The sequence below is a fragment of the Gadus chalcogrammus genome, chromosome 21 (genome assembly GCF_026213295.1).
Source record: "Gadus chalcogrammus isolate NIFS_2021 chromosome 21, NIFS_Gcha_1.0, whole genome shotgun sequence".
NCBI classification, from domain to species: Eukaryota; Metazoa; Chordata; class Actinopteri; order Gadiformes; family Gadidae; genus Gadus; species Gadus chalcogrammus.
This window is the reverse complement of record NC_079432.1, coordinates 15,882,495-15,904,384: the sequence shown is the minus strand read 5'-3', so window position 1 is coordinate 15,904,384 and position 21,890 is coordinate 15,882,495. Positions and strand designations below refer to the sequence as shown.

The window sequence follows — 21,890 nt, the reverse complement described above, 5'->3', positions numbered from 1 at the left end:
CGGGTGTGTGTGTGTGTGTGTGTGTACCTGTGTTGCTGTGTCTCTTGTTGAAGGGGTAGAGGGTTGCCTTGGCCTTGGAGGTCCAGGTGGCGGTGGTGGAGCTGAAGGAGCTGGAGGACAGAGACTTCCCCAGGTTTTCCGAGCTCACTTTCTTTGTGTTGTTAGTGGGCGTCTTGCTCCAGTCTGGAGGAGCACATACACACACAAAGGCAGAGACACACGCACACACGCACGCACATACACACACACACACGCACGCACGCACGCACCCACACGCACACGCACACGGAAATACACACACACAGGCATAGAGACACATAAATATAAACACACACACATTTATATTAATGGTAACAGTTACAGTTACACCATATATGTATTATATTTATTTAGAAAACATACAGTGGCATTTAGCGTATAATGTATGCTGACTGTATGCGGAAGTTCAAACACAGTGTCCTACTGGTAGACACTGGGAGCTATGCAGTACAACCACAGCCTCCTGCGTAGGTCCCCGGGATCTGTCCCAGTCAAGGTGCTTTGGTAAAGAGACTCGAGCCTGATAAAGTACATTTGATTCCAATGTGATTATTCAAGATGGTAAATAACCCGAGGCAGCCTGGGATTTGAACTTCTGACCTTCCTGTTGAGAGATCTTTCAGAGGCCCAGCAGGAGGTAAGTGTGTGTGCGTGCGTGTGTGTGTTCTTCCCACACTAAATCAGGCTCAGAGAGGGTCTCCTGTTCTCCTCCCACCTCCTCCCTCCATCCTTCACCGTCTATCCTTTCTTCTACCCATCGGCTGCTATCCCACTCTCAAACTTAACCCTTCATTCCTTTCATTTTTCTCCTTCTTTCTTTATTTTACCCTTCGTTCTTTATTTTATCCTAATCGCTCTCAGTTTCCTCTCCCCATTCTTCCTTTCTTTCCCTCTATCCTCCTTTCCATCCTTTCCTATCTCCTACCTTCCTTCCCTCCAAACTTATGTTACGCACTTCTCCCTGCTTCCTTCCAGTCGTCATCCCGCCTACTTTCGAACAGTTTAAAATAGTACAAATATTTAATAATAATCTAAATGTGTCTCCCTGGCTCCCTACAATGGGTAAAGCCTGTTCCTGCCCGCAGCCCGGCTCAGTGTGTGTGGATTACCCATCATTCCTCATTCCTATCTCTAATAACATATTTATCTGGCTGAAGGTTAACCTCCAGGTTCAGTATTGTTCTCCATCGGGGCCGGTTCTTTATGTCTCCATATTCCTTTGTCTTTTCTGCCTGACAGTAAAGAGAGACGTGTACCTTTGATGAGCGAGGTACATAGTACCTCGCTCATCAAACACGTAGCTCATCATACACGTAGCATAGTGCCACCGGTGGGAATCAAACCTGGGTCGCTAGGCGTATTGGCGTAACAGGGTTAGCGTGGTAGTGGGTTGATCCAACAATCCAATTCTCTTTTGGACAGCATTCATCTTGAATCCTGGTGATGTCTTGTAAAACGGTTCAGAGCAGCAGAAGAGCTTCAGGAGCGTTCGGGGATCGGCGTGGGGTGGGCTGGGTTCTTATGAATTGGCCGCTGTACAACTCATATGCTGGCTAATCAGACCCGGACAAGCAGCTAGCCGCAGTCTTTCATTAGTTGCAGAGCTAGCAAGAATGCTTTGGTCTTACTTTTTAATAAATATTTGGTATTTTATTTGCGTGTTATGTGTGTTGTTATGTGTTTGTTCCTGTTGTTTCACATTCCGATGGGAGGAACTGATGGTGAGAAACGCTTGTGAAAGAACAGTTCACCTGCAATGTCAGACGGACAAACAGACAGATGGACGAACAGACAGATAGACTGACAGATTACCTGAGTTGTCTGCCAGTCTGAGTTTGCCACAGCAGAGGTATCGTCTCCATTGCTTCTGGACGTTTTCTTTGAGTGCACAGTGGAACACAAAGATGAACAGACCTGGGAAAGAGAGAGACAGCAGAGTCACGGTAGAATTGAGAAAGATGGAAGAGGTATGAGGAAAAGAGTGCGAGAGAAGGAGATGGAAGAGAGTGGGGGGGTGACATAACGAGAAAGAATTAAATCCAAGAAGAAAGTAACTCAACTATCTTTAACGCTACAAAGATAGATAGATAGATAACTACTTGAAATTATTTTGTCAGCCCAGCAGCAGTGGAAAACCAAGGATAAAATACAATACGATGAAAATACAAAGTACTAATGATAACCAAAATAGACTAAAGCAACTGCTAAAGTAAATGCTAAAGTAAAGACAAACAGATAAAACAGGGCAAACAAAACAGATAACAATATAAATAATAGATTATAAAGTGTAAAGTATAAATTACAAAGTAGCTACAAGTGAATAAATACAAATGTAAACAAAACAAGCTGCCTGTCAAGTTAGTCAGCTAGCAAACTAATTAAGATAATTTGTTAAATGAATAAGTAACCAACTATCTCGATGTCCCTGCGCTCCAAAGCCAGCCAGCAGCAGCTGCTGTTACCTTGTAGAGAGTTGAAGATGGCGAAAAGGTACATGAAGGCCACGTTGACGGGGCCCCAGGCGAACAGCGCGAAGCCCCAGGTCATACCAAGCAGGAAGGTCAGGCTGATGACGCTCCGCAGGTTACGCAGAACCTGGGACAACACCACCAAGAAGACAAGGGAGGAACACACACACCTTCACTGAACGCTCACTTCAAACTCAGGTGTGCGCTAAAGACACGTTTAGTAAAAGGACTTTAAAATGTCAGCGCTGCTTCAAGGCAAGCCCCCCATGATGGCCCTCACCTCACTGATAGCCCTGAGCTAATGCTGAGCCCAGATAATCACAACAGCTGTTCAATTGGATTCCAATGGGCAAGCACTCAGGAAATGCGTGTGCGATGCTATCTGTGGTGTGTTGTGAGCCCGGATGGTGCAGGAGACGGTGCGTTGGGAACCAGGTGACGGTGTGAACCAGGTGACGGTGCGTTGTGAACCAGGTGACGGTGTGAACCAGGTGACGGTGTGAACCAGGTGACGGTGCGTTGTGAACCAGGTGACGGTGCGTTGTGAACCAGGTGACGGTGCGTTGTGAACCAGGTGACGGTGCGTTGTGAACCAGGTGACGGTGCGTTGTGAACCAGGTGACGGTGTGAACCAGGTGACGGTGCGTTGTGAACCAGGTGACGGTGTGAACCAGGTGACGGTGCGTTGTGAACCAGGTGACGGTGCGTTGTGAACCAGGTGACGGTGCGTTGTGAACCAGGTGACGGTGCGTTGTGAACCAGGTGACGGTGCGTTGTGAACCAGGTGACGGTGTGAACCAGGTGACGGTGCGTTGTGAACCAGGTGACGGTGCGTTGTGAACCAGGTGACCGTGCGTTGTGACCAGGTGACGGTGTGAACCAGGTGACGGTGTGAACCAGGTGACGGTGTGAACCAGGTGACGGTGCGTTGTGAACCAGGTGACGGTGCGTTGTGAACCAGGTGACGGTGTGAACCAGGTGACGGTGTGAACCAGGTGACGGTGCGTTACCTCCTCCCTCAGCGTGCGGTTGCTGCGCTTGCCGTTGCGGCCGCAGATCTGCTGCATGACGACCACAAACATGGCCACGTTCATCAGGAACACCAGGCAGAAGTAGCCCACGCACGTGATGTAGAACACCACCGGGCTCTGGATCCAGCAGCTACACACACACACACACACACACACACATGGACGAAAACGTCAAATACACACACACACACACACACACACACACACACACACACACACACACACACACACACACACACGTCAGACACACACACACACACACACACACACACACACACACACGTCAGACACACACACACACACACACACACACACACATCAGACAGAAACACACACACATACGTCAGACACACACACACACACACACACACACATCAGACAGAAACACACAGAGAGCAGACACAAGCAGAAGTATACAAACGCATAAAACACACACATCAAATATACACCCATTCGTATACACACAGAAGACAGCGCACACATTCATCAATACAGTGGAACAAACACACATATCCAAACGAAGGCAAACATGAACATTTCCATTAACAAACTTGTAACAATGATTACATATCGTTAGCCTCATAGCATAATTGCCTAATTCATGTTTTAAGATTCATAATATAGATATCATAATTGGGGCAAAATACAACAGAATATGTTATCAATACAGTGATCAGCTGATGACGTACAACTCTGAGGACCCCTGCGTCTCCTCTCCTGGACTTCCTCTGCCGTACTCCTGCCTGCCGTACGACTTCCTGTCCACTGCCACCACCACACTCACCAGCACCGCCGGAAGACCTGGGGCCCACACACACACACACACACACACACACACACACACACACACACACACACACACACACACACACACACACACACACACACACACACACACACACACACACACACACACACACACACACACACAGTCTCAGTATAACCTTCCCAACAGGACCACCCCCTGAGGCCGATGCCTCCACTGCAGTGCACCACCCACTTCGGTTTGCTTTTCTTTCGTGCAGTGTGTACTAAACTAACTTTCATACAACGGATCTACATCAAACAGACTTCCCTCCCAATAAATAGAGATGTCTTTCTCATATGTCTTCGATCTATTAGTCATGCGGTGTTGTGGTTCTTGTTTGTGGTCTAGATGATTATTTCTATCCTGAACAGAAGCTGACACCCGCACTGTGATGAATCTGTTGGTGATTCTGAGCACTCACCCCATCCCACGAGGCAGAACTTGAGGATGTATCGGCGTATGTACGTGTTGAACACCTTCACCAGAGCGATGTACATGTGGATAGACTCCAGGCCCATCCAGGTGAAGGTGGTCAGCAGGAAGTAGTGCAGGAACACGGCCACCGAGACGCACAGCCAATCAGCGTCCATGCTGGCAAGCCAGCCGTCCAATAGGAACACCATGTTGAGGAACAACAGGGAAGTGCTGAGGTTCATCAGGATCTTGGAAGGGTAGTCGCGACGCAGCTTCCTAGAGGGGAGAGAGAGTGAGAGAGAGAGAGAGGGAGGAAGAGAGAGAGAGAGAGAGAGAGAGAGAAGGAGCGAGAGAGAGAGAGACAGAGACAGAGACAGAGACAGAGACAGAGACAGAGACAGAGACAGAGACAGAGAGAAAGACAGACGTAGACAGAGAGAGAAAGACAGACGGAGACAGAGAGAAAGACAGCCAGAAACAGAGAAAGAGACAGAGAGTGACAGAGAGAGACAGAGAGAGACAGAGAGGGAGGAAGGAAGGAGAAACTTTCAGAATTCCAATACTCAAGCACAATGTTCTGTCCGCTTTTACTGGCATAGAGCTATGGCTCATGATCTAGCGTAGCTCTTCTGGCTGGGTGGTGTGAGTGGAGTGGTTCTGGGAGTGTCGATAGTAAGATATTTTTAAAGAAAGGGAGAGGTTCGGGCTGGCAAGCATTTTCTTTGGTAGAATGTATCAGTTCTACGATTTTATTTTATGATGACATTATCGATATTACTGTTGACGTTGTGTAAAACGTAAAAAAACCCTGAGCAATTACAATTATTTGCAAATCATTATATTCTTTTTTTATTACGTTTTACACAACATCCCAACTTCATTGAAATTGGAGTTGTATGCAACATGTCATTGATGAGTAGGTAGGTTTAGGGCATCTTGCTAAGGGTGCCTACAGGTAAACAGCAGACATCGGGATTTTAACCCAAACCCTTTTGGCTGCCCCTCTCTTTACATTTCTTCCAGGTTGGTCTTATTAGGGATTTAACTCCGGAACCTTGTTTCCCCCCAAGGGGGTAGATAAAGTTGTGTCTATCTATTATGAACGGATTCTCACTCGAAGGCGATGTAGGTGAGCAGGGTGGCCGCTGAGAAGATGGCCGACACGCCGCAGCCGATGTAGGTGATGAAGGTCAGGATCTTGGTGTTCCTCTGGTCGATCTGGGGCGCGGCTCCGGAGATGTCCTGACCCCGAGAACAGAGGGGAGAGAGAGAGACCACAGGGAGAAGGGACGAGAGAAACCAAGAGAGAAAGGGAGTCATGGAAAGATAATAATGGATGTTGATTGACTGACTGATTGATGACTGTAGGATTTATTGGCGGACGTTGGTTGGTGCACAGATTGAGAGACGCACTAAGCTTATAGTCCCATCTTCAACCACGGCTGGCTGTACTGTCTTGCATTGTCTAGGTTCTATAGTTTGATTTGAACATAATTGAAAAATAATTAACTTCAATCTGGATATTGGTAATTCCAGCCCCATTGCTACGGGCAACGAAATAATTAAAAGGATATGTACAATTTGGATGCTCTCATACACTCACAAATAAATTGTTCTTTTACACCTGAATCTATTTACACACACACACACACGCACACACACATACACGCACACACACACACACACACACACACACACACACACACAGACAGACAGACAGACAGACAGACAGACAGACAGACAGACAGACAGACACACACACACACACACACACAACCATCAGTCTCACCATGAGGATGCCAAAGTGTGTGAGATGGTCACACAAGCAGACAGTCTTGTTGTGATTGGACAATGGGGAAACCCTGCAGCCCTCTCTGTTCCAGCCTCCGTCCCCATCTAGTGGCCACACGGGAAGATTACATTCAATAAAGAAGAGACACACACATGCTGACACACACACACACACACACACACACACACACACACACACACACACACACACACACACACACACACACACACACACACACACACACACACACACACACACGTACCTTTCATGGTGAAATCCCAGAACATGCACACTGGGTTCGGGGAGGGCTGGATGGAGATAGCAGAGATATGAGTCACTTTAAGGCTGTGGAGACTCTTCTTGACCAGACCATAATAAGCAATATTCCACAATCACCATTATCACACGCACAGTGGCACGCACGCACGCTCACACGCATGCACGCACGCACACACACACACACACACACACGCACACGCACACGCACACGCACAGACAGACAGACAGACGCACACACACACACACACACACACACACACACACACACACACACACACACACACACACACACACACACACACACACACACACACACACACACACACACACACACTCACACACTCACAGACAGACCCATCCACCTGGTATGACATCTGTGTGCTTGTATCTCTACCTGGTAGAACAGGTGTGTGACTGTATCTCTACCTGGTAGAACAGGTGTGTGACTGTATCTCTACCTGGTAGAACAGGTGTGTGACTGTATCTCTACCTGGTAGAACAGGTGTGTGGCTGTATCTCTACCTGGTAGAACAGGTGTGTGACTGTATCTCTACCTGGTAGAACAGGTGTGTGATGTGTATTTCTATGGGCTCCGGCAGGTTGCTGATGGACTGGTTTCCCACGCTGCTCGCCACCACGTAGCTGTTCAGAGAGAGACCGTCCTGCTCCCCCTGGAACACAACCACAACCAGGATTGGTAGACGAGCACAGATACACAACAACTATGATCAGGATGATGGGGCAAACTCAGATACACACTAATCACAACCAGGATGGATAAATTAGCTCAAATATACATAATCTACAACAAGGCTGCTGCGATGTATGGTCCATCAACCACCCTAAACAGACGTGTGTTACTAGTCATATTCTTAATCGTGGTCATATTCTATGTGCAGACAAATGGTCAGAAAGATAAAAAGGGAGACACATATGCAGCCACACAGCCCAAGAGACAGACTGAAAAAGACTGAAAGAAAGACAGGACACTTAGAAATTAAGACAAACATATTCCAAGAGAAATCATGGTAAGATTGATGAAAGATGTACATGTGAGACGGGCAAACAGATAGAAAGAGAGACAGAAACAAGGACTACATTCAGAAGCAGGTGCACAGATACAAAACTGACAGGGTTAGGGTTAAAAACGGACAGGTTGAATAGATGGTGTGAAGGGAAGTCTGAAGGCTTTGTATCCCGTGTGTATGAATCGTAAGCCTACCTGGAAGAAGTTGTTCTTGCTGAAGAACATGAAGTTGATCCTGTCGACTGTGTCTCGCTCCGCCTCAGACAGGCTGTCACTGGTCAGCAGGGATGCAGGGAGGGTCACCTGGGCAAGAGGATGACCGCTGTCCGTCTCAAAGTTGATCTGTATGAGGAGGGGAGAGGGGAGGGGAGGAGAGGAGAGGGGAGGAGAGGAGGGGAGAGAGGAGGAGAGGAGAGGAGAGGAGAGGGGAGGAGAGGGGAGAAGAGGAGAGGGAGGAGAAGAGAGGAGAGGAGTGGAGAGGAGAGGAGAGAGGAGGAGAAGAGAGGGAAGGAGAGGAGGGGAGAGGAGAGGAGAGGAGAGGAGAGGAGAGGAGAGGAGAGGAGAGGAGAGGAGAGGAGAGGGGAGGAGAGGGGAGAAGAGGAGAGGGAGGGAGTAGAGGAGAGAACAGGAGAGGAGAGGGGAGAATAGGAGGAGAGGAAAGGAGAGCGGGGTTGAGGAGGGGAATGAGATGCTCTGTGAGTTTAGTCTGATAGGTAAGGTATGAATTAAAACTTTATGAGTCTTGTGTAGTTGGTTTGGTCTGAATAAAAAGCTATATTAGTCTAGTGTGAGATTGGTTTGGTCTTGAAAAAAAAGCTTTATGGTCTCCTGTGATTTGTTGGATTTAAATACACAACTCTATTAGTCTAGGGAATCGGTTAGGTTTGAACACTGACTGGTCTTGGTGTCCCGTGTACCTGGGGGTCTGTGTTGTTGGGGGGGATGGAGGCGCTGAAGGAGGTCCCATTGTAGCTGCTGGCGTTCAGAGCTGAGACTGCCACCGCCAGGTGTCTGGAGGAGATCATGACAGACGGACCCTCAAACTCTATCTTCTGGACCAGGTCATCCACTGTCCTCAGCACCCTGTGAGACGGAGGAGAGGGGGGGGACGGGGGGGGAGAGAGACAAAGAAATATTGAGACAGACAGACAGAGACACAGGCGGCCGACAGACAGAAAGGGCAGATAGAAATAGAGCTTGATATCCGATCTCTCGCACAGCAATACAAACCTCTGTGCAAAAAAGAACAGCATTGCAATTTAGTATGTTAACCAGACTCCCCCTGAAAATAACGCTGTACCTTGGTAACGTGTACGTTGGTGCGGCCTCGTGCTGTCTCGAGGTGTAAAACCCACCAGTACGTCAAAATCTCGCTATCTCCCTGACAGCTTCAGAGATGAGTGTTAACCGGACTCCCTCTGAAAATAATATAATGGAAGCACTCTCTTGATCCAGGATCTAATTGTTGATAATAAGATACTGGGCCTTTGTGAAACCTGATTAAAACCAGATGAGTGTCTAGCCCTAAATGAAGCTACTCCTCCCAATTACGTTAGCGCACGAGTATCTAGAGAAGTAAAGAAAGGTGGTGGAGGAGCCCGGATATCTAATTCTAAGCTTAATTTAAAGCCTAAGAATAGATATATATATTCAGATCCTTTGAGGTGCTCGCGTTCTGCTCCTCAGTCCCCCGACAAGCGAAACGAGTTCCAGACTCTTTCCTTTTAGCTGTAGTATACCGTCCCCCACGACCGTTTTCACTTGTTGATGAGTTTTCTGATTTTGCAGCTGATCTGGCTACATATTCAGACAATATTTTGCGTATTGGGGATTTCAACATTCATGTGAATAACCCATCTGATGCCCTCGCAAGGGCTTTTCTGTCCATTACATATATGCTTGGCTTCAAACAGTTTGTCCAGCAACCCACATCGGTGGAAACAGGCTTGACCTCGTTTTGACCCGTGGTGTAGACATTTCAGACCTAGTGGCCTCTCCCTACACCTCAGCTTTATCAGACAATTTTTTGCTCACTTTCCAGGTGGTGGTATCCTGTGCCTGCAACGATCAGCAGGCTACTTTTGGCTGTCGTCGCATCACCCCTGCAACCATTACAGCTATGGCAGATAAGTTACCCTGTTCACTTGCTCCTCTTTGTAACTATAGTGGTTCTTTGAAGTGCCTTACTGATTACCTCAACAATGCCTTGTCTTCTGCCATTGATTCAGTTGCTCCACTCGTAATTAAAAAACGATCGTTGAAAAAAACAGCTCCCTGGTTTAATGAAGAAATGCACACCCTGAAGCAAAGCTGCGGAATCCTCGAACGAAAATGGCGCTCGACTAAACTTGAGGTCTTTCATCTTGCATGGCACAACAGTCTGCTCCCCTATAAGGGTGCACTGACTACTGTCAGGAACGCCAACTTTTCCAGTATCATCAACTTGAATAGAAACAATCTCAAGTTTCTTTTCGATACGGTGAAGAGTCTGACTCAGAAACAGACTCAGAGCGTAGGCTCCTCCCTCTTGGCAGGTCAATTCATGGATTTCTTTGGAAATTAGATTCAATCGATTAGAGAGGAAATTGATGCTTGCCGTGCAACTTGTCCTACACATCCTACTGGGCAGGATGGGGTCCTGCCCAGTAGGATGGGGACCTCTGAGGCAACTCTCCGGGAGTTCAAGGCAATTCCTCTGGTTGAACTTGAAAAGGTGATAAAGGCATCAAACCAACAACTTGTATGTTGGACTCTCTCCCTTCCAAGGTTCTCAAGGAACTTCTTCCACGGTGGGGCCTGCAATCCTCTCGCTTATGTATCTCTCGCTTTCCACAGGAATTGTTCCCTCTAATTTCAAGGCTGCGTTGATAGAACTGCTACCCAAAAAGCCTGGCTTAGATCCTGCATTAGTCAGCAACTATCGGCCTATATCGAACCTGCCCTTCCTGTCCAAGATACAGGAAAGGATTGTAGCAAAGCAAATCGTCGACTATCTGACAAGGAACAATCTCTTCGAACCTTTCCAGTCGGGCTTCAGGAATTTCCGCTCAACTGAAACTGCTGTGACAAGAGTTGTAAATGATATCCTTCTTGCTTTGGATACAAATGCAAGCTTGATGCTTGTGCTGCAGGACCTCAGTGCTGCGTTCAACACGATCGACCACAGCATTCTTCTTCACCGTCTTGAGCACCATGTTGGTTTCGAGGGTACGGCTCTTGGCTGGCTTGAATCATACCTTACAGATAGAACACAATTTGTGCTCAGTGAGGGTTCAGAATCGAAGCACTGCAAACTACGCTTTGATGTACCACAAGGGTCGGTCCTTGGTCCATTACTTTTTGCAATCTACATGCTTCGTTGGGTGACGTTATCCGCAGCTTCGTAATTAGTTTCCACTTCTACGCGGATGACACCCAGCTCTTTATTCCTGTAGAACCAAGGAACTCGGCCCCAATCCAGAAGGTTGAGTCCTGTCTGGCAGCGGTAAACAGTTGGATGTCACAGAACTTCCTGCAGCTTAACACTTGGAAGACAGAGCTGATAATAATCGGCTCAAAGTGGGACCAGAGAATTTGAGAATGTCTCACTGTGGTTGGATGGCCTCGCCATCCCACAGAGTGCATTTGTCAGAAATCTTGGTGTCCTGTTCGACCCTCAACTGTGCTTTGACCAACATGTTAGAAGTATAACTAGAATTGCTTTTTTCCATCTGAGAAACATTGCAAAATCAGAACAATGTTATCTGCAGTAGATACAGAGACACTGATTCATGCATTTATATGATCAAGACTGGATTATTGTAATTCATTGTTCTCGGGAACATCAAACTCTGCCACGAGAAGTCTACAGCTTGTACAGAATGCTGCAGCTGACCAGAACGAGAAAGTTTGTTCACATAACAACTATTCTCGCCTCTTTGCACTGGCTACCAATAACTTCCAGATCGGATTTTAAGGTGTTACTGCTAACCTATAAAGCTTTGCATGGAATATCTCCATCCTACCTGAAGGACCTGATCATTCCTTACAGTCCTTCTCGTTCCCTCCGGTCTTCGGGAGCTGGCCTTCTTTCACTACTTAAGGTTAAAAAGAAATCGGCTGGACAGAGAGCGTTTGCCTATCGAGCCCCCTTACTATGGAATAGGCTGCCACCGGGGATCAGGGAAGCTGACTCTGTGGAGCTAATCAAAGGAAAGCTCAAAAAACGCACCTCTACAATCTTGCATTTGGAACATAGGAGTGTGAAAACGACACAAATGTTATGTGAAGACCACTCTGTGTTTGTTTGTGCAATGAATAACACAGTATATATTTCCATTATGTACTTTCCCGTTCTAATTCACTGTTCTGTCTGTTCTAGCGTGTTGCAGTGACTGGACTGGATGCCTGGACTCTCCTCATGGTTAACCAGCCAGCACCACATCACCAATTCAATATGATGTGCATGTATTTACCTGTATGTAAATTATGGCACCCATTGCACTCCGGACCATCCCTGGAAGAAGCGATCCCCTCCTATGTGTTTCTTCTCAAGATTTCTTCCTTGCTAATTTCAAGGGAGTTTTTTCTTGACCTTGTGGGGTCTTAAATATTTGGCCTGTTAAGCCCTTTGAGACTGTAATGGTGATTAAGGGCTATACAAATACAATTGAATTGAATTGAATTTGGGGGGAAATGTGAAATTTAAATAAAACTGTGTTTTTCAGAATTTAATTTAATTTGAGATATTTTGATTTAATTTTATCTGAGTTTCACAAGGATCGACACCATTTGAAGGCGTCATGGGCCTGGGGTCTTACTTCTCGGAGGCGGCGGCCGGCATGCTCTCTGAGCCCGTCATGATGTTGGAGATGATGGTGACCACAGTGGAGGCCAGCGTGAAGTTGACCTTCACTAGGTTCACCAGCTCCTTCACCTTCGTCACCACCTTAGACACCTGGGGGAGAGGAGGAGGAGAATATTTGAAATATAAACCACAAACAAGAGTTCATTGTACAGTAGAGAAGGCAATAAGAGTAGAGACTGCGTGAAGTGTGTCATTTAAATATGTCACCTCTTCATCGGACAGCGCATTGTTTGTGATGTCAGCCAGTTGCACCGCCACCTCCGCTGCATTCTCTGTCCACATTCAAGACACACCACACAAGAAAATAAACTTACCAACAGAGTTCGACTTCTACTCTTCATCAGGTTGATGTACATGTGTGCCACCTCAGGCTTACCTGCTGACAGCTCGATGTTATCAATGTCGGTACAGTTGCTGAGGTCTGGGGGGGACCAATAGGACGACAGGTTCTGAGAGCTGATCATACTAGAGGGAGAAAAAGGACGCTCAATTCAATCAGAGATCGACGGCACAAAAGAGAGGTAGGAGAGAGAAGATTTGAGAGAGAGGAGAATTTGAACAGTGTAGTGAATTTGAAATATTGAATGTTTATTCGTTCAGAAATCGGACTGTCCCAAAGTCTAGGGTTCTATTTGTTGATTCACTGAGAAACTAAAACAGCACATTCTGTAACAAAAGCTATAACAGTAGCACAGGACGGAGTTGGGGAGTCTCAATGTTTTCTTAGGTTTGCATTATAGCCTATGTCGATAAGGTTCTTCGCGTTCCCCGTGAGGCCACTGGCCTGGCTTGCACACACACACAATGAGGGAGTCCTACCAGGTCCTGGACGTCTTGACCTCCTTGTTGGGGAAGCAGGGCAGATGCTGGGTGGTGGTGGGCCGGGTCTTGGGCCAGCGGTAGTGGAGAGGACTCTCCTCCGGACAGTGCTCTACGGGGAGGAGAGGAGGTCAACGGTCTCCTGCTGTTCATGTTAAAGGAACCATGCTCCATGGATGCCGGGAATAACACGCTGTTTTTCATGCTATGCTATGCTATGCAAATGTACGTTAGGATACACTTTTATATGCTGAAGTGAGCTTTGTTATAGCATATGGCTACACATAAAACATATGCTATACTATAGCATATGTTAAGCCCTTTGAGACTGTGATTAAGGGCTAAACAAATAAACCTAAATTGAATTGAATGTTGTGCTAGGATATGCTAGGAGGAAGATTGTTGAGGACGGTGACGCCCTAACCCTTACCTGCTATTTAATGACATCAAGGCCCAATCCCATTTCTACCCCTTACCCCTTACCCTTACCCCTTACCCTTCCCCTTACCCCTTCCCCTTACCCCTTCAAAACAAGGGGGAGGGGTAAGGGGAAGGGGTAATGGGTAGAAATGGGATTGGGCCTTACTATGCACTGCAAGTCACTTTGGATGAAATCCTTGGCTAAATGAGTATGAATAGACTAAACATCATGAAGTGCCGGGCGGTGGGTTCCATGCTGAGGACCCACCGATGGCCTTGACCTGGATGCTGTCAGTCTGGAGCTGCAGCCCCCGGCCCATGGACCCGCCGCTGCTGGACAGCCGGGAGGAGACCAGCGCCTCCCCCAGGCTGTCGTTGGTGCTGTGGCTGTACACCAGCAGGGCCTGGAGGGTGTAGCTGGGGGGAGGAGGGGGGAGGAGAGGGGATGGGAGGGAGAGAGAGGGGAGGAGGAGAGGAGGAGAGAGTAGAGAGCAGAGAAGGGGAAAAGAGGGGAGGAGGTGAATAGAAGAAAATAGTAAACGAGGAGAGAGGAGAGGAGGAAAGCAGAAAGGAGTTGAGAGGAAAAACAGCACTTATGAGAATATTACAGCCTATTCTATTGTATACTATTACAATTACAATTACAAGTAGGGCATTTAGCAGACGCTTTTATCAAAAGCGCCTTCAAGTGCCTTGCTCAGGGACACATCAACACACTCTAGGAGGAGCTAGGGATCGAACTACCAACCTTTCGGTCACAAGACAAATGCTCTACATCCTGAGCTAAGCCGACCGCTTACTATTAATGTATAATCAAATAAAAACCACCAATAATTACCTGGAAGTTCTCTGCTTTGAGGCTGCCAGTACACTGACACACAGGAGAGAGGAGACAAATAAATATGCATATATTTTGTGTGTGTGTATTTGTGTGTGTGCCTCTGGTGAGAATGTTGTTCTCACCTTAAGTAATCTATGTAGACACCATCGCTCCAGCTCTCAAACGTTTCGTTCAGCTGGGAGAAAGCAACATTTTCAGAGAAGTCCAGTTTTAAACAATGCATTGAATCGTGCAGCAGATCTTAAGAAAAATCATCAGACAGTCTCCAGAGGAAGTGAAAACAAAATCATTTTTCACTGTTCGTCTGTTTTGTGTGTTAGTCTACTTGGCTGTCTGTTTGCCTGTCTATCATTCTTTTGACTGTGTCAAAACTGCATTTCAAATGTACACCCAGTCACAGTCAATCATACTTTCTCTATAATCATCCCTATTGAGTCTTTCCACCCATGATAGCATAATTTAACAGGCAGGTTTTTAGCTTATGAAATGGCAAGAAGAGATAGATGTAAATCCAGGACTGGATCGCGGATCGGATCATGTCTCACCCACTGCAGGACCGATAGCTCCAGATCGCCCTGATCCAGTTCAGAGTCCTCGTCCTCCACCACGAAAGATACCCTGTAGAACAGGCCCTCTGACCCGGGACCAGCAGAGAGAGGGAGAGAGAGAGAGAGAGAGAGAGAGAGAGAGAGAGAGAGAGAGAGAGAGAGAGAGAGAGAGAGAGAGAGAGAGAGAGAGGGAGAGGGAGAGAGAGATAGAAAGAGGTAGAGTTAGGGAGAGAGGGATCAAGAGAGAAGGATTGGCCAAAAGAGAGAGAGAGAGGGTGAAGAGAAAAAGAGTTACACAGTGTGGATTTAGTGTAGTTGATTTCATAGACTTAATGGGACATGTTTCCTCTGCCGCCCCTGAGCGTAGGGTTAGCGTTGCTCATCTCATAGCAGGGATGAATCAAAATGGCTGTCGGAGTAATGGAGTTATGTAGAAATCCAATCAGACACAGCAGAAGGACTATGTTCGGTCATAAACCTCTGGAAATGTCTTAAAGTCATACAGTTGCAGTGACTGATGATGTCCATGAAATAAAGAGATTCGTCAAACCAATTATTATAGTTTTGTAATTTGGTAATAGGCATGTAGTCCATCAATTTATGACAGACTTAATGCTTCTAGAATAGGCCTGATTCCTAATACTAATTTATTACAATTCTTTAGTGACTTTGTGGTTGGATTTTGACCCCATTTAACTTCATCGTTCTGCTATAGGTCTACATGTTTCAAATATCTTACCACCAAAATGGTTAGTGTTTTCACATTTGAAGTAACCATTACAGCAAATTTCTATAAATGTTCTGAATTGTAAGTTATTGTTATCTTTTGTTGAAAAGAATCCGAAACAAATTTCTCCATGTCTTATCTGCCATTTCATTGATCATGCTATGCGACATGTGAAATGGCCACTAGATGTCGCTATAGCCTTTCATTTACGTTAGTAAAGCACCAGTCAGGTTACTGCTGACATCCAGGTCCAAAGTAGGAAAATAAACATTTATTTAACAAAAAAAATCCAATTGAGATTTTAAATTAAAAGGAAGAATCAATAAACAAAGGCATAAAATATCTGATATAAAATCCAAAAATGTGACCTAAAAAAGATGGTCAGAAGCAATTTACAAGCCTTATAATTGTCCGGACCAAAGCTATTCTACTGCAAAGCCATTGGACGCCTACACACCATGTTAATGTTCTAGCTCCTGCCCGTGAATCAAGTGCCATTGGGCAACCTCACACCATGTTAATGTCCTTAATCCCGCCTCTGATCAAATGAAACCAATCAGCAATGTAGCCCTCCTTGATTGAAAATCGAAGCTACTGCCAAATAAGTTGAACAGCTACAGATTACCCACTAGTGCTTTGCATACAGCACTGCAAAAAAAAAGAGGGAATTGAGATTCTTTACCAAATTCAATGGTTTTCTAAAGTGCAAATCAGTCCCTACTTTATCCCGAGGCCAATTACTGAACAATTCTATCTTTGTACTAATCAATCACCATAACGAGCATCGCATCGTCAATAACTCCTGATTTCTTTGCAGTGCTCTACAACATCCAAGAGGTTTCTATGTTCTACGTCTACGGTGGTGGTGACTGCATGACATACTGTTCCCCGATGACAGTCCACACAGACAGTTTAAATGAAAGCGCTGTTTACATTGGCATGGCCCGGCAGGCCGCGCGTCAGAACTCAAGGTCGGGGGTCGCGGCTCGGCTTGCGCGGCCGTGGCCGTTTTAAGACCGCTACCGGCTACTGGAGTCCAGGGGCGGGCCGCGACAGACGGAGGCGAGGGGGAGGGAGAGGACGGGGCCCAGAGGGGCGCTGGGAGAGAGGCCGCCGGCGGATCTCTTGTCATCGTCAAACGCTGGGGGAAGTCGGCGCCTACGGGGGGCGCGGGCGAGACCGGCGCATCGCCATCGCCGCTGCCGCCGAGGACCGCCCAGATGGGCTTTGACCCCGCTGAGGTCGGACCACCCGTTGGCTTTGAGAGGTTTGCGAGCGCGGCGTCTGTTTTTCGTTGGGGTGTTGCCGTTGTGGTGGCCCTGCTGGGGAGAGGGGGATTGGGTCTGGTGGGGGCCCCTACGACCGCTGTGGGGACAGGGTTTCCTCGTGGTGTGGTGTCAGGGGTCCGGCTCTTCAGCCGCGGTGTTGTAGACGGTGTGGTTCTAGGGTCACGGGAGGGCTCATGATCTACGGAGGCTGGTGTCTCTCCAGAGAGGTTACCACTCCAGGGGAGCATGGATTTCTCTCCCCAGGAATCCAAGCCTCTATCTGGGCCAGCAATAGGCGAGCTTGAGGGGGGTCCAGAAGTGGTGGTCACAAGAGCTAGAGTTTCATTGGCAGTTGAATCGGGAGCACTTTGATGGGTGACTGAGGCGTCACCGGGCCTTCTCTGCCCAGCGGAGTCAGTGTGGAGGTGGCTGGGCTCGGCCACCATGGACCGAGCCGTTGCTTGCGTACCTAGCGTTGACGCCGGGTCCGATCCCAGATCCTCGGTTGTTTCGATGGCTAAACTGTCGTACTGCTCGTGGTCCACGAGCGCACTCCTGTGGGGGTTAACACTGGCCGCTGTTTCTGATCCCCAAGCAGAGTGCAGCTCCACCTCTGAACCTGAAGCATCCTCCATGATGGGAATGTGTAATGCATCTGTATTCTTAGTGCCTGGGCTCAGGTCGCCTGAGGACTCAATGTGTACATGTATTTTGGAACTAACAATAAAACCAGATGTGGTTCCTCTTTTTGGTATTTCCCCAGAGCCCACTGAAACCTCCCCTGATCTATAAACTTCAGCGGAAAAAAAGGGATTTGATTGGCTGGCCAGGGCTGGAGCAGCGAGGGGCTGGACAGAGATTTCAAATCGGGGAGGAAGTTGGCTGGGAGTTAATGGCGGTCGGTATGCAGTGGCCGATTTGCTACTTTGTGCAGTGGAAGCTGGAAGGAATTCTGAATGGTTGCCGTGAAGGGGTGGGGTCGCAGGGGTCACATGGAATGCAACCAGCAAAGGGGTGGGCTTCGAAGTACCAGCTGCTGCCCCCGCCTTGCCGGAAGAATCTGCCGGCAGCGCCAGAGGCTCAATTGGAGGTGGGAGAAAGGGAGGAGAGAGAGAGCGAGAAGGGACAGGAGAGATCGGGCTGGGAGAAATGTAAAGCGATGTGGGAGACGTGGTGAGAGAGGGGAGGGCCGCGCGGGCAGAGGCAGAGAGGAGAGAAGAAGTGGGAGCAAACGAAGAGAGGGGAGACACACGTCTTCTCTCGAGCTGAGCGCTGAGGTCGGGAGAGTGGGACGATCCGGCCGGGAGGCTGTGTCTCAGCGGACTTGGCCTGTCTCCTAATCCTATGTAAACTAATCCTGGTCCTGGACCGGAGTCCAGGTCCAAAGCCCCCTGCTCGGCGCATTCCCCTCCGTCATCCCCCACGCCCGGGGGGCCGCAGGGGCTGCCTACGTGACTAATGCCTTGTGTAACAGCGCGTGTGTGCGTTTGACGGTGCGTGGTTTGGTGGTTACGCTCGCGTGTCAAATCTGAGTTGGAAGTCAGATCCAGCCCTGAGGCATGCTGGGTAGTGGTGGGTGTGGTGGTGGCGTTGCCAAACCGTGGCGCCAGGCCGTTGTGTCGCACCGGAGTCTGAGTTGGCACGGCGACAGGTGGATTCGGAGAATAGAAAATAGAAGTCGCAAATTCCCTGGCAGAGGGACGGGATGCTTGTAAGCTTAAGGCGTGCCTTCTGGAACTCACAGTGTGTGCCGCAGGCTGCCCTGCATATGCCTGAGAGCCGGTGGGCTGCGTGCTCATCGGCTCTCTCAAGGGTCTGAGGGGGGGAGGCAGAAGCCCGTCTTCCGAGCCGTGCACGGTGGGCGTGCCCTGGGCTCCAGACGTCCCTCTGAGAGACAGGAGTCTTGAGAAGGAAGGAAGGTTTTCTCGCGGTAAAGTGGAAAAGGTGGCGTGAAGAGAGGCGGTGGGTTTGCTCATGTGCTCATGCCTAAAGTCTTGGTTGACCTTTGTCGCCCTCGCGGCGACAGGGTCGTGTACGGATCCCTGGACGGAGAGCCCGTGCAGTGGGCCTATAGAAGGCGGCCTTACGTTTAAAGGGAAAGACAAGCTGGACGGAGACAACGAAAGAGAGGAAGGAGATACAGAGAAGAAAGACTGCACGAACGCCCCCCTGCGTGCGCTCTCCGGGCCGGGGGGCTGGAGGGTATTAGCAGGGGAGGGCAGCACCGGGGTCCGTCTGTTGTTTCTCAGAACACTGACACCATTCTGGGATACAAGCCCTGTCTGATCCTCTGTACCTGAACCACCAGGGTCGGTAGGATCAGCCACAGTTCCAACCCCTTTCTGATCCTTCTGGATCAGAAAGTGACTCACCGATGGCCCTGGAGCAGGATGAGAAGGCCACAGTAGCAGCTGGGGGTCCGGCTCGACAGCGACTGACCCCGGCACCCAGCCCGAGGGGGTGGGCTGTATTCTGTCACGCAGCCAATCAGAACCATGAAGCCAAGAGTCTGATAAAAAGAATGGTTCTGACGTGGGTTCTGTGGCAGTTGGTCCAGATCGCCTAGGAGGTGGGTCTGCCAAAGGACCCCCAGAGGAGGGGATGAGCGACGCATGGCTCAACTGGGACTCCCCTGGGTCCACCTGGGTCCCATCGGATCCACCTGGAAGTTGAAAATCCAGATGGTCTGAGAGAGCTTGGTCAGTGGGAGGGTGGTCTGCATCAGGGCTGAACATTGCAGACAAGTGACCATGAGGGTCATGTGTGTATGAAGAAATGGAATTCAGGGCACTTCCTGGTTCAAAGTTCGCACGTCGGGGGTCCAAGGTGGCAATGGATGGATCGGACGCTCGGTGGGTGGAACGACGAGAGAGACCGAGGGCGTCGTAGGAGAGGAGAGGGAGGGGCGTGGCTCGAATGAGAGAGGGGAGAAGATGGAGGGAAGATGAGGGAGGTGGAGAACGATAGGAGGAGGAACGTGGCGGCAGGGGGGTTGGGGAGGAGTGGAGCAGGTTTCCGTGGGAGGTGAAGGAGAGCGGGAGGGAGGGAGGGGGGGCGAGCTCAACTGCGAGGGGAAGAGATATGGCAAGAGGGGTATGAGAAGGAGTTGACAGTGCACTCAGAAGAGGAGAAGGGCGGCTGGGCCTCAGATAATAGGCTAATGTCTTGAGGAGGGAGAGCGAGGATGAAAGAACAGAGGGGGTGGAGCTGGACGGTGAGAAGGTGAGAGGTGATTGGGGCTGAGAAGATGATGTTTGGGGTTGTTTTAAAGCCGTATGTGTGGATGTTGTGTGTCCATACTGGAATAAATGTTTTCCGTTTAATGTAATGTTGTTTCTTACACTATGCTGCCCTTGTAGATCAGTCACAACTGGAGAAAATGTTGGCATGGTTGCTAATGTACTTCTGTTATCTGTACCTAATCCTGCCTCGAATATCTCCTCTGATTGGTGGAATGAAAGCTCATCACTATTATGTTCGACACTATGCATGCTTCCAGATTCATCCCTTACTTCTGATTTATTCGATAGATGTTCATTTCTACCCCCAGAGCCTGCACTTTGGGCTGTGTCAGTGTTAGAGGGATTACGAGGTTCCGATTGGTCAAGCGAATGGTTGTGTTCTGCTTTAAAGCCAATCGTAACAGCGTTCAGAGGTTCCCCAGTAGGAATGGGAGCGGGCTCATCTGAAGTGTAGTCGTCGAAATCAAACAGACCAAAATGTTCTCTGTCCTCCTCAGTGTGGATTGACAAATCATACACAAACCCCTCTGTGCCCGACTCATAATCATCCCCTTCTGGTTCCAGTCCATCCGTCCAGTTTCCAACATCATCCGTTTGGTTTTCCTTACTCTGCATCAGTAGCAACCAATGTGGAGACATCGGTTTGTTCTTCCTGTTGCTAAGTGATGAGGAGAACGATGAGGATGATACTAATGATGAAGATGAGGATGATAGCATAATTGCTCCCTTTGCTTCTGGAGGCCCTTTCTCTTCCTCCTCCTCCTCCCTCTCCTCCTCCTCCTCCTTCTCCTCCTCCTCTGATTCTATAGGTGGATGACCCAGGAATGACCCTTGGTGTAATGCTGTGACCTTTGACGGGGGAGGTGCTTCTACTTCAAGGGTTGTTGTCATGGCGACTGGAGTTGTGCCCCTGTGTTGCGGTGACAGGAGAGAGGAGTTTCTTAAGGGAACAGCCGCTCTAGATGTGTCTTGGTGCCGTGGTGGCTGGGTCCTGTGTACCGGCCCGTGCGCTGGTGTGGTCTCGTCGGGCCCCGGGGTCGTGGTCCGCTGCTCGGCCGTGGGTCTGGGAACAGGTTCCTCTGGAGGCTTGGTGACCAGAACCAGAGGCCTCGGGGAGGGGCGGAGGCTGGCCGGGTTTGGTCTCTTCCTGCCGGGCACGACCAGAGGGGTGGAGATGTAGCCCAGGGAGGTTTTGGAGGTCTGGAAGCCGGGGCGTCGGAGGGCATATGCAAAATGGGCAATGAACCGTGTTGGAGGCTTGGTTTCAGAGGCCGGAGCTACGGCCGGGCGGTCCACAGGAGAGGCTGTGAGTCTTGTCCGT

At 48.8% G+C, this 21,890-nt stretch overlaps 1 protein-coding gene across 1 annotated transcript in view; it reads right to left on the bottom strand.

Moving 5' to 3' along the window:
• Positions 1-21,890, bottom strand: part of adgrg6 (adhesion G protein-coupled receptor G6) — a 36,124-nt gene that overhangs the window by 10,286 nt on the left and 3,948 nt on the right. Inside the window, exons 2-28 of the mRNA XM_056581970.1 lie at positions 21,569-21,769; positions 19,700-19,761; positions 19,070-19,214; positions 18,841-18,958; positions 17,797-18,012; positions 17,560-17,627; positions 17,090-17,378; positions 15,330-15,418; positions 14,907-14,959; positions 14,782-14,814; positions 14,212-14,360; positions 13,524-13,635; positions 13,081-13,169; positions 12,912-12,976; positions 12,658-12,794; positions 8,776-8,941; positions 8,054-8,200; positions 7,386-7,502; positions 6,815-6,860; positions 6,550-6,656; positions 5,875-6,002; positions 4,768-5,036; positions 4,228-4,339; positions 3,518-3,668; positions 2,502-2,634; positions 1,852-1,953; positions 28-183 (exon numbers count right to left, since the gene is read on the bottom strand). Coding sequence (XP_056437945.1) covers positions 28-183; positions 1,852-1,953; positions 2,502-2,634; positions 3,518-3,668; positions 4,228-4,339; positions 4,768-5,036; positions 5,875-6,002; positions 6,550-6,656; positions 6,815-6,860; positions 7,386-7,502; positions 8,054-8,200; positions 8,776-8,941; positions 12,658-12,794; positions 12,912-12,976; positions 13,081-13,169; positions 13,524-13,635; positions 14,212-14,360; positions 14,782-14,814; positions 14,907-14,959; positions 15,330-15,418; positions 17,090-17,378; positions 17,560-17,627; positions 17,797-18,012; positions 18,841-18,958; positions 19,070-19,214; positions 19,700-19,761; positions 21,569-21,769 — 3,460 coding nt within the window. The remainder of the gene's footprint in view (positions 1-27; positions 184-1,851; positions 1,954-2,501; positions 2,635-3,517; positions 3,669-4,227; positions 4,340-4,767; positions 5,037-5,874; positions 6,003-6,549; positions 6,657-6,814; positions 6,861-7,385; positions 7,503-8,053; positions 8,201-8,775; positions 8,942-12,657; positions 12,795-12,911; positions 12,977-13,080; positions 13,170-13,523; positions 13,636-14,211; positions 14,361-14,781; positions 14,815-14,906; positions 14,960-15,329; positions 15,419-17,089; positions 17,379-17,559; positions 17,628-17,796; positions 18,013-18,840; positions 18,959-19,069; positions 19,215-19,699; positions 19,762-21,568; positions 21,770-21,890) is intronic.